The sequence below is a fragment of the Gymnoscopelus braueri genome (assembly GCF_963280865.1).
Source record: "Gymnoscopelus braueri genome assembly, chromosome: 10".
In the NCBI taxonomy this organism is placed as follows: domain Eukaryota; kingdom Metazoa; phylum Chordata; class Actinopteri; order Myctophiformes; family Myctophidae; genus Gymnoscopelus; species Gymnoscopelus braueri.
The window spans coordinates 29,565,205-29,584,913 of NC_137611.1; the positions used below are offsets into that span (position 1 = coordinate 29,565,205).

A 19,709-nucleotide genomic window follows, 5' to 3' on the forward strand; every position below is an offset into this window, starting at 1 on the left:
TTTCAGGATGTGATAGGCCAACGCATCTGCATTTTTCTGGGAAAAGCTAAATCTGATTTGAATTTGTATGCAGGGGACACCTTTTGATGCCAGGTGTAAATGTGATCTGCCTTACTGTAATGTGCCAGCCAATAACAACCAGAGGATAGCCCATAGTCCTCCATCAGTGCTAATCATGAGTAAGTGGTTTCAAGTTGGTTCCAAGTGTTTGCTACAGTAGGTCATACGGTGGTTGCTATCGTTGCCTGGCCATTACTCCATGACACTGCTACCATCCCATCCCATGGACAGTTTACCACAGGCTGTATAGTGTATTTACAGTATTTGTTATTATTCCATTAATTAAATGCCTGGACTACCTGTTGGCTGAAACCTGACTACATTTACATAGTTTTTTTGTTATATTTAAATCATCAATTGAAGTCATTCAATAAATAAAGAATTCCAGTAGAAGGAAATTGTGTGGGGAGCAGTATAGCTGCTGCTTTTGGCTTCTCAAGTACAGTAAGTGTGTGCGTGTGTGCGTGTGTGTGCGTCTGTGCGTGCGTGCATGCATGAGTGTGCGTGCGTGTGTGTGTGTGCGCGTGTGTGTGTGTGTGTGTGTGTGTGTGTGTGTGTGCGTGCACACGTGTGTGGCGGCATTAGTCAGACAGCTGAAATGCTGTAGATGCAGATTTATCAGAAAATAAAAGACCTACCTTAAAATTCTTTCCACTTTATAGTCCAACAAAACTGTGAGACAAACTCAATAAATGATGCTTCACAACTAAGCAAAGACTTCAAACAACTTAAGGAACTACAATATAGATTTATATTTTTTACTTTTATTTTGAGGTAACATCCAGTTTATTAAAGGTGAAATTAGTGAAATTGTGATAATTTGTTCGGAATGATTCTACTGTCCATCTCAAATGAGGTGAAATAGGTCTCTTGTGGTGACAGGTGGGAATTCTCAGTCTGGTCAAACTATTCAAACTTGAACTCCTTATTCACCTTCAGTAGAAGCAGATTTTTTGTTTAAGTTGAGTTTTGTGAATAGATTCCTCCCCTTTTCAATAATCAATCCAGCTGTATTAAAAATGGCTGTGTTTATCGTGAGTGACAGGATGGATACAGCTGGATAAGATGTCAACATGTCCATACTACTTCCAGCTGCATGCAGGTTATGCATCTGTCATTTATGGTTTGCTAAATGGAGCAGATGTGTTTTACTTTGAAAGTGGATCTTGCTTGCACTTGTTTCACAGGGTATGTACTGTCATGTATTTCCACTTTTACATCAAACCCAGTTGAGAGCAGGTAATGTGATCGCTTTCTTCCTCTGAGGAACACAGTGAATGGCTAATTGCATTTTAGAAAATAACAAAAATGTAACAACTGATTTCATCCTCATCATCCTTATTTATTTATTTAAAACCTCGTAAAAAACATGTTGAGGGAGCTTCTTTTTTTTACGATACAAGCAGGCACAAAATATTATAGTTTGCTGTATCAAATTAAAAAAGTTAATGACAATGCAACCAAAATCAATGAAAATAAAATGTATTAAAAAGGTTAAAAAAAATAAAGAAGAACAATGAATAACAGTTAAAATCAACAGAATCTGAAATCCATCCACAGAACTGTCTCAGTGGGGGGGCGCCGATGGCCTAGTAGTTAAGGCGCATGCATACATGTAATGCAGCCCGGCAGTGAGCCCAACGGCCTTTGCTGCGTGTCACTCCCTGTCTCTCCGTTTCCTGTCAATCTGCACTGTACTATCCAAATAAAGGCAGGAAAGAGTACAATATTTCTGCCCATGAGATTCAGAGTTGTGTGCAATTCAAAATGTTTGCCTAAGGATAGCTGTAGAGGAGCCATGTGGTCACCAAAATAAGTAGGGTTCATCCCCCCGGGAGAATGAATGTGCACCAAGGCAATTTAACCAGTAGTTTTCAAAATATCCTCTTTGGGACTAAATGATGGCCGGACGGATATCATCCTTAGAGCCCCACCTCAACGGGGAATAAATCGTGACATGACATCGTCATCATCTTCATGGTGCCTTTATTCTTTGTCAAAGTTACATTATCTTTACATTTGAATGTGCAGATAGCTGCTACAGGAAAGATTGACTTACGAATGAAATTCAATGACTTCTTAACCGCGCAATGATGTTTAGCCAACATTGACTCAATTATTCAGATAAGTTGGGTAAGGTATTAATGATGTGGCCGAAGCTGTGAATAGATAATGGCATATTCAGTGGTGTAAAGTAACTTTTGCATTTACTCAGTTACTGTACTAAAGTAAAAATGTTAGGTATTTTTTACTTTATTGGAGTATTTCCAATTTTCAGTAATTTTACTTCTACTCCATTACATCTACGAGGCAAATATTGTACTTTTACTCCACTCCAATAATATAAAACATAAAAAATACATTAACCACTTCAGCCCTATATACAATACGGCCATTTGAAAATAGTCAATCTACAAGCTCACAATGCGTTGCGATGTATAAGATTTTTATACATTTCATACATTGTGAAATGGGACATTCTGCATAATGAGTACTTTCTACTTTTGGTACTTTAAGTACATTTTGATACCAACACTTTTGTACTTTTAAATTTTGAATTCCGGACTTTTACTTGTAACAGAGTATTTCTACACTGCAGTATTGATACTTTTACTTAAGTACACAATTTGACTCCTTTTTCCATCACTGGTGTTGACTTAACCTCTACCCTAACATGAGGACATTGGTCCTCATAAATGTAGAACTGTAAGAATAAGCACACACACATGCACGCACGCACGCACGCACGCACGCACGCACGCACCCTTAGAGATGTGTGTAGTGCATCTGGCCATGAAAAGGCTGTCCCCTTAATGCCCCTGGCCCAGATTTAATTTTCAAATCCTTTATCGACAATGGAACTTCATTTCACAGCCCATTAGCCTGCTGCTAAATGACTGCCAAGTGTTGGCGATATTTCACAGAGCAAGAGAGGGAGCGAGAAGAAAGTGTGAGAGACCGAGAAAAAGACGGCAAAGGAGAATGAGAGACCGATACAGAAAGAGAGAGAGAGAGATGCAGAGAAATGTAGGCCACAGACAGAGAAGTCATAATAAATTCACTTTGTGAAATGCCTTTTTTTGGGTTGGCTTGCGGAGAAATGCCAATTCTCTGCACTTTGCACAGGGGATCAGTGGCAGCAGACGGCCTTTGTTTGTACTGTTGCAATGAAGTCAATGGTGTAATATTATATTTTCTTCACCTGATAGTGAAGAGGTAGAGGGATAACATGAAGCCAAATATGAATATATTATAGTAGGCAGTATTTTTGACAAGGCAGGGTGGCACCCCCAGAGAGGAAAGCATAGACCGTAGAGGCTTGTAAGACATGCTATTAAATAAATCTAATCACATTGATTTGATTTGGATAACGGAAGGGAGAGAGTGCTAATGAGGAGCACTTTGCCGGATGGATGAAGCATGTTAAATACCTTTAAACACACTCATGAAATGTGTATACTAGCTAGCTACTGCTACCAATAAATTATAATGTGGTAAATAACCTGTCTCTTCTGTGTTATTTGTGGGATATGATAGGCCTACTCTGTAGACTACTGCATTAAATCAAACCAAACTTGTTTATTGCAATTTGAAAATCGTTGCTGCTGTCAGACATGAGCTTGTAGATCTGCTATTTGTGTGGCTGTGGTACTGCCACATTTGAATATAGGATATTTTGTGTGTGAAAGTGGTTAAGTGTGTGTGTGTGGGTATTGAACCAGTGATAAGAAGTATAAGTATAAACTAAATAATAACTACATTGGATCCATTGGAACACCTGGGCTCTTTCCACCTGAAGAAAAGTCTGCTGGTGTTTGAGTGAAGACATAGATAGAATAGAATGTACTGCCCAATAAAACCAATGTGCAGCAACTAAATTTTTGGCAATCTGGAAACCCATCGCCAAATAAAAAGGAAAAACAGCGCCCTCTGCTGTTTTTTACTTATTCATGTGGCTCTGGGCGGAGCTGAACGGACGACCCGTGCTCAGGGAAACCGGGGTTTTGGTCTGCCTTCAGCCTTTCACTTCCGGTGGTGCGACTATGTTTTCATTCCCACTAACAATATTTCTCCACGGAACACTAACACCATTTCTCCCAAAGAACATGGATCGTTTTGGTTATAAGCGGCAAGCCCACTTGTTTCTATGATGAAACAGGAATTTAAAATGTTACTAACTTTCCGTGGTTTTGTCGGCTTTGAGGACGCTATTGTTAAATGAGTTTCGGTTTGTTTCCAGTGGGGAACGAACGGCACACACGTAAATCCCGCCCACTACATTTGATTGGGTAAAGCACGGCCTGCTTCCTGATCTGATGACACGTCCACTTGTAGCCAATGTGCACGGGTTGTCAACACGGCTACCAACAGATTCAAACGCAGACCAGAATCTGTTCTTGAGAGATTACATTTTTGGAGACAGCTTTCTTTGGCTCAAACTTCAAATCAGCCTTCATGATTTTGGGGGATAAACAATAACCTCATGAACAGTGTGTGTGGCACGGTCACACATACGCTCGTCGCATCAGAAGCCCCAGCATCCCATTCACGTCCATTGTATGCAGGGGCGCTGGAAGTCATTTATTCCAAGGGGGGCTGGGATTTTTTTTTCACGTTTTTCCCACGATTTTTTCACCTTTTTCAACAAATATTTTATTCCCCAAAGTTAAATACATCATTGTTTTAATATATAAGTATGTATATAGACTTTAAAAATGATATGTATTTGTTTAATTTACAAAAAAAAAAAAATCTAAAAAAAAAAAAAAAAAATTCCCCCAAAGTGTTTCTTTCTCTTCCCCACCACCAGTGGTGCTGCAGCACCCTCAGCACCCAACTTCCAGCGCCCCTGATTGTATGGGAGCGATGGGGTGGAGACATTTCTATTTTGGAGTGTTGATGCGTAAATTTCAACACGTCAGAAGCATGGAGTTCAACATTGGTTATCTTTGACCTTGTGTCAACCAATAGGAAAGAAGCTTGTGGTTGACCCCAGGCTACTCTACTTCTGACCGTATGTGTCATGTGTCCAAGTCTTTGCTCATGGCCTTTGACCGCATCAACCCCATGGTAAACTGTTTGCAAAACTACGTGAGCGAGGGGTTTCTTCTTACTTAATACGTGTTTTACATTTCCGGTACTGCCATCAAACCATGCAAGTTAGATGGGGTGATACTACATCTGAGCCCTTCCTAGTGACAAATAGGGTTAGACAGGGTGGGGTTTCATCACCTGTGCTTTTTAATCTGTATATGGACGAACTCTCTAAAAGACTTAAAATGTGTAGGACTGTATGGTGGGAGAAAGGCTCCTTAATCATCTACTGTACGCGGATGACCTCGTCATCATGTTCCTGCTCTGCTGGCCTACAGCAATTGCTCAGTCTGCTCAGATTATGGAAAGCAGTTTGACGTCAAGTTTATGTCACGGTGCGTGTTAGATGAGAACGGTTCAAATGGTTCATTTGGTCTCTGACTGCTGCTGTAATGGATTTGAATTCTTTATCATGTTATATGAATAAGTTAGTTGTAATATTCAAATGTGGCTTTAAAAACCCATTAAAACTGGGAAAGCATCTGTGTCATTTTAGATTTTAGCGTTGGCTTGGCTATTAACATAATAGCAGATATTCAAGCTTGCATTTTTTTTGAAAAGTCTTGAAAGTGTGAGAACTACTGATTTAGAAGGCATTTGTAGAATCGACCTCAGGTCTTAATGGGTTAAATACTTGATCATTTATTTTTGTAAATACATGCGTGACAGGCTCAGTTGTACAGATGAACAGATGACAGCCAAGGTTCTTGTTTCAAAGTGCTCTTTATTTCCATGCAACATCACACTGCTTTCCATGCCCAAGTTGTAACCCTTACCCTGCCGTAACCACATGGGAATACGGAGTAAAAACAAGCAGATGTCATAACAGAGGATCTATCTCTCTTTGAATGTGTGTGCAGGGATGGCTGATTTATCCCTTGTGCATCGATTAGCTTGATGCACAACAGGTGTGTCGTCACACCCAGCTCTGAGACTAATTAGTTTGACTCAGGCCAGGTGTGACTGCTTAAATCAGCCACCACCCACCCTACAGCATGCAATTAAAGGGATTCATGATGTCCCACCTGAATCTTTAGATGTATTTATAAGTACTTGTAAAGAACTTGTAAAGAAAAATGTTAACTTCACGAACAGAAGGTGGGCTATTCAAAAGCTAAACCCAATGCGGAACATTGAATACTGTAGTACAAAATAAATCCTCTCTGATGGGTGTCACATGTGAACACAGGCCTAGGTTTCTAATGACCTAAAATAGCCTCTTTCTATAAAGTATAGCCTATTGTTGATTAAGCCTGCCATATTGATATGATTTGCCTTGACGTGCTTTTATTCAGAAACAGTGACACTGTAGCTTTGTTTCTCGGCCTATACTATTAACCTACATTATATGGGTATAACTGAGTGTGTGAGCTAGCAGGGGAGGCTTTTACCTCAGAGACATGCAGCCCTTAAGGACAAACTGCAACTACGAAGGTTCTTAGCAACGAGTGTGTATGTGTGTGTGCGTGCACCTGTGTGTCTCTCCAAGGGCTTGCATCTTGTCGCCGCCACTCAGTGTCAAAAGAGAGGCTCTCTTTCTTTCTCTTCTTTTTCTTTTTCTTTCTCCTTTATTAACAAACTCCCCTTTCTCTCCGCTCTGTCACCTCTCTCTATTTCTCTCTCTTCTCTAAAAAGCAAAGCTGTGTTGAGTCAACTACTCTCCTGCAAGAGATGGTGGGGAACAGACGAGGGAGTGGGGGGGCAAAAGAGGGGAAATGTCGAGAGAGAGAGAGAAAGAGAGAAGGAAACCAAGTTGGGGAAAAGAGTGGGTCGGGGGCAAAAGAGGGGAAATGTCGAGAGAGAGAGAGAAAGTGAACCTGGGGAACATATAGGGATGATCCCGGCAGGGGGAATGGAGAGAAACAGAGACAAAAGTCAGAGGGAAGGAACTTTTTGCTTCAAAACACGTAATGTTTTCATCGTATGATGTGGCCGTTCAACAAAGTATAAATAATCTGCCTGAAGGATGAAAGCACAGACAAGAGAGAGAGAGAGAAATGACAATAAAAAATGGTATATTAAATGAGAAAGAGAGAGAGAATGGATTGTGGGAGACAGTGAGACAGAACTGATGCATGGATGCCAGAGAGAGAGAGAATACAAGAGAGAGAGAGAGAGAGAGAGAGAGAGAGAGAGAGAGAGAAAGAAAGAGCAGGTTGTGAACACTCATATGCTTTTTATAGCTTGGCCATATTCACCACTTAACACGTGAGAGTAAAATGGCCACTCTTGTAGTGTATCTGGTACTATCGATCCGGCCGTTAGTGGGCTACAATTTACAGACCAGCGTGACATTTATGTCTGAAGCAGACAGCAGCTGAATAGAAGCTACGACCTTGGCCCAGCTGCAGCCGGATTTATCACCTGGTTATTTGGGTTTGAAAAATATTGCAGAAAAATAGCCATATGAGTGGATTTTTAGGGGCTAATGTCAGATTGGAGCCCTTGGGCTTACATCAGAAGTTGAGTAGAATTCAAGTTTGGTAGTATAGAAATGGAATGTTTTGAACCCTTCCTAAATCCTAATCACATGACATTTGTTAAGTGCCTTGCTCAGAGACACTTCTACACATAGATTGGGTGAGCTGAGGCTTGAACCGGTGACCTTTCAATTCCCAGTCTCTTTACCCGTTCAGTTACGGCCGCCCCCTACACTTGCTTTTTCCCTACAGTAGACTCTGATTGAGCTGCACCTGTGGAGAATGAAAGTGCCAAGTGGGTTGCATGTCATTCTATGATTCTTGTCTTTACCATTTAGAGCTGAACCTACTACTTCTGAACCCTAAGTTCCTTAACCACTTGAACTCAAGCATCACTTTAAAAAAAACAGATCTACAAGCTCACCACGCATTGCAATGTGAGCATTTTATAGAATGATTTGTCTGTCTTTGTCCAAACCTTCACTCACTACAGCTGTAGCCTACTGTACATGCTTGCTCTGCAACTTGGGGAAAGTTTATGGATAGTGAGATATTTTACAATGCTTGAAAATGTTATTTTGTCTCTGTCAAAGGGATGTTGAGCTGAGTACAAGGAACTAAAAATGTTGTCGCCTGGATAGCGATGCCAGATGGGCTAACTAGCTAGCTGTCAATTGTAATATGACAATGCAGACAGCTGTCGTTTGTAATTAGAATGCAGCAGCATTTAGGCTTTGTTCAGACTGCAGGCGTGATCACATAAGATTTGGGTATTCAGACTACTGCATTGGTTGCTGTGGTAACGATGTAACAACATACTGTAGGTGTGATTAATGTTGTACAATGATGTCACTCGCAGAAAGTAGCAGAACTACAGTGCGATGAATTTTTAGCTTGTAGATGCTTGTAGATTTTGTAGGCTACAACAAAATATACGGTATATAAGACTTCAGTGTCCGAGTAGTCTCGTGTAGCCAGACTTTCAGAGATCTCTGCCTACTGATAAGTCTTGTGAAGTTCTAATTCTATTGTATATGGGCTAGAGGTGGGTGGTAACAAAAAACAATGAGAAGGACAGAGGTGCTCCTTCCTAATCTGGGCAGAGGCATTCATTTGGTGTGGTAAAGGCAGTAAAGGCATGTCCTAAAAACAAAAACAGTGGACCCCAATTAACTTAAAGGACAAGTCCGGACTAAAATAACATATAGGCGTGTTTTCCTACTTATATTGATCCCAAATGGCTGGCCATGGGGTCTATTTGCAGAATTGCCCCTGTCGTCCAGTTTCCCCATCAGTCCCCAGCAGCCCTCATAGCATAGAGCGGAGCCCATAAGCATATTGCTACTTACGCTATTTGTTGCGGTCAAAGGTGTTTTTGTCATGAATCTGTTATTAGTTGTCATTACACATGCATCCATGCGTTGGTTGTCCCACACGAGCCGCCACAGTCTCGTAAATCATGTTTTGGGGTGAGTGTTCGGCACAACTGCCAATCAAAGTGATTGTACTGGCCAATCACAGCGCGTCTTTTCCCGGGACTTGGCAAAACACATAACAGCATAACATCTGTTTAGCAGACTACAGCGGCTCACATGGGACAACCAAGGCATGGATGCGTGTGTAATGACAACTAATAACAGATTCATGAAAAGTAGCGATATGCTTATGGGCTCCACTCTATATACAGTATGCTATGGGGGCTGCTAGGGACTGATGGGGAAACTGGACGACAGAGGCAATTCTGCAAATAGACCCCATGGCCAGTTATTTGGGATCAATATAAGTAGGAAGAAAACGCCTATATGTTATTTTAGTCCAGACTTTAAATGTGTCCGGACAATTGGTAGGCGGAGATAGGCGGAGATATCCAATCGTCTGGCTGTGCGAGACTAGTGTCCGAGTGCCCAGACTGAGACACATATTTAGATAGATATAAATTGCATTTCAAACCAGATGTGTGGTACAAATCTGATTAGCATAAATCTGTTTCTATGTGTTATTTTGCTGTACAGACTACAGACTTGATAAATCCAATGTGATTCCATTATGGATAGGCCAAAAATCTAATTTGGGCTGCCAGTCTCAACATTTAGTCTTACACACCGGGGCGAATTCTTCATGCGAATAAATACGTTTTTTTTAAAAACCTTATAAAGTCAATGCAAGCGTCCACATCAGTTTCGCGAAGCGAAAGAGCGTCTTTTAATTATTCGGAACGAGTCCGAATTTTGCGTATATTCGCATATTCGCCGGTGTGTAAGGACCTTTAGACACGAAAAGAGGGCTGTTGCAGATCTGCACAGCAATGTTTATTTCATTCTCTGTCAAAAATCAATGTTATGCTAGTTTATATTGATCCACACCATCACTTTTTCATGTGAAAAACCTGTTAGAGGAATGCTCAACACTGGTCAACTCCTAACAAACGTGACTGACAAATCACTGTTTTACAGTTCACAGTGGCCATACACTGATGCTATAGCAGTTCAGTGGTTTTCAAAACGGGGTCAGGGGCCCACAGGTTCCAATTACATTTTTAACCAAATAAATTCAGTGGTCTCTGACATTAACTTTTATTTGTCTTGTTACAGCTAACCAGCTCAGTTTGTAAGCATGTAATGAAAGTTATCAAGCCATGGAATGCTTTTCTTTATACAATAGTACAGTCTATCGATTGGTGCCAATCTTTCTGCCATTCCATCAATGTGTGGTTTAATTGCTCTGGCTACCTGGAGCAGCTTCCTGTTTTCCTGCCTCTACTAGTAACATTTCCATCCTTTGTAACCGCCATGACTCAACTAATGATCACAAATATTAGCCTAAGGGTAGCTGACACTCACACAAACGTGCATGCACGCGCACACAGACGCGCGTGCGCGCGCACACACACACACACACACACACACACACACACACACACACACACACACATTTTAACCATTTATTTATGTCCACATAAAGGATAATACATACAGGGACACAAATATTATAGGTGCAGTAGGGTTACATTCACAAAATCATGGCATATGTTTTCATGATACAATAGGCATGTCACTCAGTACTCTACGGGTATAAGTAACAGCGTCTCCGCCATATATGGCGACTGCCAATTATAGCAGAGATAGCACAATACTTTGCCAGCCTTTTTGCCTCCTTTTTGGGCATCCTAAGTTGTTGAAGCCCTCTAACAACTAGTCTGTGGGTATGTCCCAGGCTGCCGAATATAAAAACAAATAGTCTGCACCTATAACCTAGCTCTGAGATGGTATGTAGGAGTGGTTGGTATTTAATGACCTTGGTCATAAAGCCCTCCTCTAGGCTAAGGTCAAAGGTGCATGCTATCTCTAACACAGACACTTCCCTGGACTCTTCATTCACCACAACAACATCTGGTGTATTAGCTGTCAAAGATGTAAAGATGTCTGGGTTATCACAGAGATGGAACATAGATGAAATGACACGGGAATGTTTGTACATTCTCACTGTAGATGCATGATATTTTGATATGTCCTTCGCTATGAGCTCCACTATTCTATCGTGACGTGCTATGTACATCCCTTTGTATGCATAACAGCCATTCAAGATGTGCGACAGTGTTTCAGTGATCTGTTCTGTGGTGTGGTGCATGCAATGAGGAACCTGAGTGCTGGGGAACCAGATGGATAGGTTGAGTCTGGTGGGAAGAACTTGTAGTCTGGCTTTAACTGTGAATGTGGTGATGTCCTCATTGAGTGCAGTGTTCTTAAGGAATGAGTGTGAAACACACACACACACACACACACACACACACACACACACACACACACACACACACACACACACACACACACACACACACACCACAGTTTCTCACTGCCATCAGTCTTTCTCTCTGATTCCTTCTCTGGCCCAGAGGAAGGTCATGCATATGAATATAAACCAAATGTTTTTTTAGTCAAGTACTGGACATAAGTGGTCTCAAAAGAAAGTGTTACTGTAACTTCATTGAAATGTTAGTGTTACGCAGCCATCCAACAGAGCAACATTTTATGAAGGTAAAGGTTTTTACACTATTCTAATGGCGCATGACTTCGCTATATGTCCACACCAACCCTGAGCAGACCATCCATCTAGGAGGACAATCATTTTGCAGACGTTTGTCCACATAGTTTATTCGGGCCAATCAACTGGGCTTGATGAGAAACACTTCTCATTTGACCAGTGCCAGACATAATAACTGTATCTATTTCCTACCAATATTATTTAGCATTATCTGCTCTTGGTGGTCTGTTTGAGGTACAGTAGATTTGTTGTTTGACTCTCCTTCTGCACAAGGACATCATTTTGTTCTTGCATGACGCTGAGGAAATTACTGGTATGCTGTTGTTCTGTCGAGTGCTCTTAAAAATAATGAAAAGTGAGCATTTCGCCATGCCCCACCCGCCATTCTGTTGACTGCGCTTCATGCTGCGTCGGCAATTTCCCTTTGTCTTGTTTTTGTATCAACAAATTAGGCTGCTACCACACAAATTACTGCCATTGCCTGGTCTTGAGATGGGGGTTTGTGTTGCAAATTCTTTATGAACTGTGCATTTCCAAATCAGTGGTGGATGAGTGCTCAGCCATTGCTGTGTAATAGAAATGCTATCAGATGAAGGACTTTTCTGTAAAAAACTGATGCAAAATCTCTGCTATGTAGCATCAACACCAAATCAATATTCTGATCACAGACATTGGAGAAGAAGTGGAAAAAACAGCATTGCCTGAGAAACGTTACTGATACTTGACAGCTCGTTAAATATTTGTGAATTAATGTGGTATTCCTGCGATTTTGGACAGTTCGCTCAATATTTTGGGAATATTAGAAACTACAAAATCAGTGTCCGGGTGGCACAGGAGTGAAGTATCTGCCCACCACTGTGGAGACTGAGGTTCAGTTCTCCCACTGTGCCTGGCTTGGCTGGACATGCCAATGAACACAATTGGCTGTTTTCATGGGTGGGAAGCTCGCAGGGGAGGGCAGTCTGTGCCAGTGCACTAGGTTCTGGGATTAAGAAAAGTTTATACATTGTTTTAAACTCCAAAAGCTACCTCTGTAAACTAGAGAGCTTCCACATAATTGCACACGCACGCACGCACGCACGCACGCACGCACACACACACACACACACACACACACACACACACACACACACACACACACACACACACACACACACACACACACACACACACACACACACACACACACACACACACACACACACACACACACACATTTCTGCCCTCTCCCTCTATTCAGACAATAAAAAGGGCATTGCCTAAAATACATTGTTCAATGAGGCACTTAACATTGAATTGGTGGCAACTTAGAGGAATGTTTAATGAGTGAGTGGGTGGGTGAACAATTGTGTGTATGTGTGAGTGTGTTGCATAACTTTAAATACAGTACCAGCAGAGGAAAACACACAACACACAAATTGACATATTAATTCAGTTAACTTAATTTAAGTACAATTATGAGTTTTTCTATAAGTTGTTGCTATATACTGTAAGATATGTGAGAAGATGAACAAAATGACCTGTTATCGTCTGTCCAGTGTAATGTTGCTCTTCCTGTCCATGTACATCCATGGTATTACCTCGTTACGATAATTGCACACACCTCTTATGTGGCAATAAATTGCTTCTGAGTTAAGTGTCCTTGAGGAAGACACTGAACTGCTGACTTCTCACTCTTTTTTTCGAAGTAGCTGTGCTTAAAGCTGCAATCCGGAGCTTAATTTAATGATTAAAAGATTATTTTAACCAATCTGTATGGAAGAGAATGTTAATACAACATAACTAACACATTGGCAGTGGTTGAGTGGAGGTGGTCTCTATATTCTTCCATTGAGAAATGTAGACCCTCTCTGGGACACAAAATATATTTTGTTTATTTTGTGCAACTCATATGCAAAAGTTATTAATTTCATAGGAGAGACAAAACACTCTTTGTTTCTTAGTGTCTGGAGGGAGATGTCTTAACCTCTCCACCTGTGTACCATCATTGGGCACAATTTGTTCATGTCAACATTATTACTTCATTATTACTTCTGTTTGCAGGTACTTTCACACTATCTACCTGGGCATCCGCAGTCGTCGGAGCGGTGAGACGGAGCGCTGGCGCTACTACTGGAGGATGGTGTATGAGTTTGCTGATGTCAGCATGCTCCACCTGCTGGCTACGTTTCTGGAGAGTGCTCCACAACTGGTGCTGCAGCTCTGCATCATTATACAGACATACAAACTGCAGGCTGTACAAGGTAACATGCCCTCTCTCTCTCTCTCTCTCTCTCTCTCACACACACACACACACACACACGCACACGCACGTGTACGTGCACGCACACGCACACACACACACACACAAAGGGATGCACACAGTGCAGCACGAGTGTCACTGCTAGTTTCCGACCACGTCATTTTCATGCCCAGTGAATTGTTGGTGCAGTGGTATCTTGAGGCAGCAGAAAGTTCCATTAACAAAAACGTGATCAAAGTCTCAGCACAGTGTTTCCTGCTAATTAAAGAGTTAATTATTCAGAATGTATGATGCGCCTATATACGTGAGTTCACAACGCATGCACTCAAAATGCAATGCAATGCAATGCAAGCAATGAAAATATAACTGAATTCAAAGGGCATCACATTCAAGACATCACTCGTGTTCAACATGGCAGATGACATTGCCAAGAGACTCATCATTGACGCATCATACCGTCAGACACCTGTCTGTCAGCAGAAAACCATTTGCCTCTCCTTCAACTTGCCGAATCCAAGGGTGCTTGGGTGGCACAGTGGTGAAGTACTTGCCCACCACTGCAGAGTATATGGGTTTGACTCCAACGCGGTGCATCTGGCTTTGTCAAGCGTCTGTATACAGTAAGAACACAATTGGCCCATGTTCAGTGGAGGGAAGCCGGGGCTGGGAGGGTGAGCACCTGTCAGCAGGGAGTGTTAGGCTGCTCTATGGCCTCCTGGTGGGGGTTCCTCACTGGCAGGTGAGCCAGTAGGATACAACAGCAGTATGTGTCCCACTGTCCCCGCACACATTTCTGTGTGTGGGGAGGAATTAATTGGCATAACGACCAAAATGAGGAGAAAAATTGGTAAAAAGCTAAAGAAAACAACGACAAAAACGAATCGACCATGCCAGCTGCAGGCACACCTGGCTCAGAGGCAATTGGAAGTAACACTCATTGATTTAATTCATGTTATGCCCAAAACACATTACGTTACTAAGTAACGCTGAGGAAGGCCTGTGTGCCGAAATGCGCCTGTTTGTTTGGTTGACTGTTGCTGCGGATCTTCAACATTATTCAAAAAGACTCCTAAACTTCTACAGAGAGTGCGGATGTTTCTTCCTTTTACGTATATTCAGGAATCTGCACCCTGTTTATTCAAGACTACCCCAAGACTGTCCTCGAGTTGAGCGAGCCTTTCCCTTGAAATGCCCAAAACACACCCATGTTTAAATATTTTTTAATTATTAATTAAGAGACTAAATACAACCCCTTTGTGCCCAGATTATGCACCGTTTAACTAGCAAAGTGAAGTTGGACATGCCCTAAATGCACTTGCAACCATGCACTTTAGACCATGTGCTATAGATCATTTAAATAGGACCCTTCATTTGCTCTGTACGGTTCATGACCCCATGATCCATGTTTCCAACATAGCCTATCCAACAAAATAGGCTAATTTGATCATTATGCTAATGTTTCTATACTGTACTGTAGGTCCACGGGTTTCACTTTCAGAATGAATTAAACATATATGCATGTTCAATAAGGGATTAGTGATGGGAAGCTGGCAGAGGACTGTGTCCTTGTGCGGAAAATTTTGCAGAGTGACTCCTTGCACTGGTATCTGCGGATTAAGTGTGATGATGTATCCAATTTTACTTAGTTTTTGCTTAGCTTGCCTGCTTTCTTTTACACTGGGTGGTTTTGTTATTTATTTTTGCTGCTGTCATTTGTTATGAGCCAGCTACAGTGCTCTAGATAGAGAGAGCAATTAACCTATACGTTTCGGGCTCATTGTACCTTTATCTCCTCCCACTGCTCTCGATTGGCCGACCATTAAGACTGAGTACTTAAGAGCTTGCTGCATTCTGTCCTGGTGCACATAGTTTTTTTTTTGCAGAGTGTGATGTATTTGTTTTACTTCGTTTTTGCTTAGCTAATTATATTGCCTGTTTGCATTTACACCGGGTTGTGTTGTTTTTTGCTTTTGCTGCTGTCTTGTTCTTAGTCAATGGCGGCGGTGCAACAATTAATCCAAGTTTCAGGCTCATTGTTCTCTCCAAACACAGAAGATGGCAGCAGGAAAGTTGGGTTATACAATGATTTCGATGTTTATTAAAACAGACTTGTTTGTGTACCCTACTGGTCAAACCGTAGGAATATTAAACAATAAAGGAACCAAATATAAAGTGGATGTCATACAACTATTTATGAAATGCAGAGAATATCCCCAGGCTTTGGTTATGACATCCACCCCAATCCCCCTGTCTTGTCTGCTTCTGCCGGTCGAGTCCTGGAACACCAGATGACAACACTGACAGGGGCCCTAACTGCAGCCAAACTGATAGACCTAGCGTGACACCAAGAACGGAGGAGGGAGGCGTGGACTGGAGTTTTGTGCATGCAAGCTTAACTCTTTGACTGCGGACGACGCGATAACGCGTCAAGTGCTACTTTGTCCAGTTGGCCGTCGACGCGCTGGACGCGCTGGACGCGCGTTCATTGTTTAATCTCTGATTGCGCTATGCTGCTTAATATTCAATGTTATTCTCGAGTTCCACTTACTTCACGGACATCTGCATCCGGTTTCATGGCCTGGATTCCGTTTCCGGTTTTTGATTTTTTTCCCCAGTCATTTTCGTCCAAAATAGGTAAATAAACGGGTTTTCACACGGTATAGCGGACAAACGGACAGCTTCTCTTCTATAATCTATGGTCTGGGTGACGATCAGTCATCGCCGTCGTGTATCACAACGTAATTTTCGCTGATCAAAACAATCTGGGTGACGTCACATCCGTTTTCATGTTTTTCCTTGTCTAATCTATCAAGTAGGGTGAGAGAGACCCAACGACATGATCAAGCAGTCATGTGCTGCTCCCTAGTGGCGGATTTGTGCTGGGTCTTTACATTATGTCCCCTTAAATTATTTTCATGAGAAAAATTCAAAATATAAAAATAAAAAAACACGAAAATTGCTGGCACTGGGGGAGTACTTTATGAAAATACTCTGGCAGTCAAAGAGTTAAAGAGCACTGAAAACAATGCTTGTGGATTCGGAACGTGCCCAGATGCCAAGCAATTGTCCTTTCAAGCTGATGGTCCAGGTATGGACCAATATATCCTTTCTGAGCTGATGGTCCAGGTATGGACCATCAGCTCAGGTCCATTAGATATGGACTGCACAATTCTTCATCTCAACATAAGAAGTCCATAAGAAAGAGGACATTTGACTACTTTTCAGCACACGTAAAATTGGGGTTATTATTTTTCTCAGAAACATGTCTTGACAGCTTCATTATTAATACTGAGATAGAAATGGAACATTTTACAGTCATTAGGAAAGATAGGATCTGTAAAGGAGGCAGTGTTTTTTGTTTGTTTAAGATCAGACATATAGGATTTAATGTTATATCTGACTTAGATCACTCTCACGTCTAGCTTGACATTTTATTGCCCAAGTCCAAAGCCATTTATTTAAGCCTGTTACAGACTGCCAGTGCCAGATCATAAAAATATCTATGAACTTCAAATGACTTTTATACCAATGTCCTAAAGAAAGTCTCCCATTTATCAGCAAAATACACTTTGGTCTCCAGTATTTAAATGTGCAAGGGTGGATAGAGATTGGGGTTGTTTTAAATTGCTTTTTATCAGCTTTTGACAAGCCATTTCCCCAATCCTCATTAACATAGTTATGATCAAAGTTAGAACAGAACCCTGGATTTACGCAGATATTTTAAAGGCCATTAAGTCAAGAAATTACAATTTTACCAAATATAGGAAATCTAAGGGTGAGCAGTTATATATAAAATATATACTGTATATAAAAATGTAAAAATAAGGCAAATCAAATGATAAAGAAGGCAAAGGTTTCAAGTGGTTAATTAATGATCTGGGCCAGATTGTCCATATATTACATTACAAGAAGAAGAATGTCTCCTCTTTGGAGACCAGAGCGTTGAGGAGAGAGAGAAGAAAAATAAGTTTAATAAGTAGCCTACATCAGGGGTCCCCAACCTTTTTTGCCTCAAGGAACCCTTCCAATATGTTCAATACCTTCGCCAATGTTCAGTGCTGCCTATGTGCCTTGATGGCTCCTTAGCAATAATAGTTGAGTCTGAATACAAGGTGTGAACGACTTGGGTATGCCATTGTCAGACACAGCTCAGGGTTCATTGACCTCTCAAATGAAGTCCACAGTGGACAGACAATGTGCTGATCACATAATCCATCTCCTTGGATTTGAATCAGACTGAACACTTGCATCACCTTATCCCCTATCCGCCCTCTCTTTCCTGTGTCTGTAGCATCTAATAAACTACATAGCGCTTACAGTCTCTGACAAGACAGTTGACACTGACTGGATGTAACATGTTGTGTACTGATTACGCTTACGGCATAAACCTCACTGCTGCAACTGTCTTTCTTTGAGAAGAGTGTACTTTGAGTGTGCTTTCCTTGCAGAGAATCCCTGAAAATATATTCTGCATTAGATGGCACCGACGCACTATGGAATGCTCACTGCCTCACTTAGGACTCCAACCCAATGTCAGGTGGCACGTGGCACCAAAATAAATGTGAAAAATCTAAAGCAAAAGCATGAGTGTTTATTGTCTGGGAGAAATGGATCTGGATACTGTACACTAGGTCCATTTTACACTACAACTCCTTGCCTGATATTCAGATTTAATGGCCATTTCATTCCCACACCATCATTCAGTCCCTAGATTCAATCCAGAGTGTTTTTGATCACAATAAATTATAATATTGTATATGTGTGTGTGTGTGTGTGTGTGTGTGTGTGTGTGTGTGTGTGTGTGTGTGTGTGTGTGTGTGTGTGTGTGTGTGTGTGTGTGTGTGTGTGTGTGTGTGTGTGTGTGTGTGTGTGTGTGTGTGTGTGTGTGTGTGTGTGTGTGTGTGTGTGTGTGTGTGTGTGTGTGTGTGTGTGTAAATAAGGTACCTCTATCTGTGCTAGGCTCAAGTATCCCAACTATGATTGAAAGATGACAAAATTAGAAAGACCTCCAAAGTGGAAGACATTTGCTAGAACTTCACTTTGAATATGACCCATTTTAGGGTAAGGATCTAAGGCTTGGGATTAATCGTATAGTTTTGGAATACAGTGTATTTAATTATTAGGTGTACTACAGGTTCATTTAATGTACTACAGGTAACCACCACCAACCTAATGGTTAACACATGTGACGCATTGTGCATTTAGTTTTTTGCCCATAACAACAACATGCCCAAAACTGACTTCATGGTGAATGCAAAATTCCGGATCAATAACATTATTTTCAACAAATCGTTAAGAGTTCCAGGGTCCAGAAAATATTCTTGAATTCATCATACACCAACACGCTGACAGTTGACAGATGAGTTCTCCCTTGGTGTCACTCCTTCCCCTCTCTGTGACAACAAGTCAGCAAGAGGGAGTGATGCATATACTCTGTAAAGCCCTCAGTCGTAATTTGACTCTGTGAGTGTTCAAATGGACCCTTATGGGTCCTTTTGTACACTCTCAGATTTAAGTTACCACTCAGGATTTTGAAGTGTACAGCCCACAGCGGGCCTCCAAGCACTCCCATGTCCTATATTACTGCAAGATGCTGTCTGCCTCGCACGCACGTACGCACATACGTACGCACGCACACACACACACACACGCATGCACACACACACACACACACACACACAGGATTTTGAAGCAGTTCAACTCCGATACAGTATGTCTAATATGTACACAGCAAAATCCTGACTGCTAATTTAACTCTGCATAATTATGGCATCTTGGTGAATTTAATTAATAATAAAACCTATAAGCCTACAGGGACTTAACATGTGCTTTTTTTTAAAAGGAACATTTGG

The 19,709-nt window shown here is 41.5% G+C and overlaps 1 protein-coding gene across 1 annotated transcript in view; it reads left to right on the forward strand.

Moving 5' to 3' along the window:
- The window catches only part of xkr4 (XK related 4), a gene marked incomplete at both ends in the record, with an annotated part of 37,933 nt that overhangs the window by 14,962 nt on the left and 3,262 nt on the right, over nucleotides 1-19,709 (forward strand). The window contains 1 exon segment of the mRNA XM_080440373.1: nucleotides 13,659-13,858. Coding sequence (XP_080296499.1) covers nucleotides 13,659-13,858 — 200 coding nt within the window.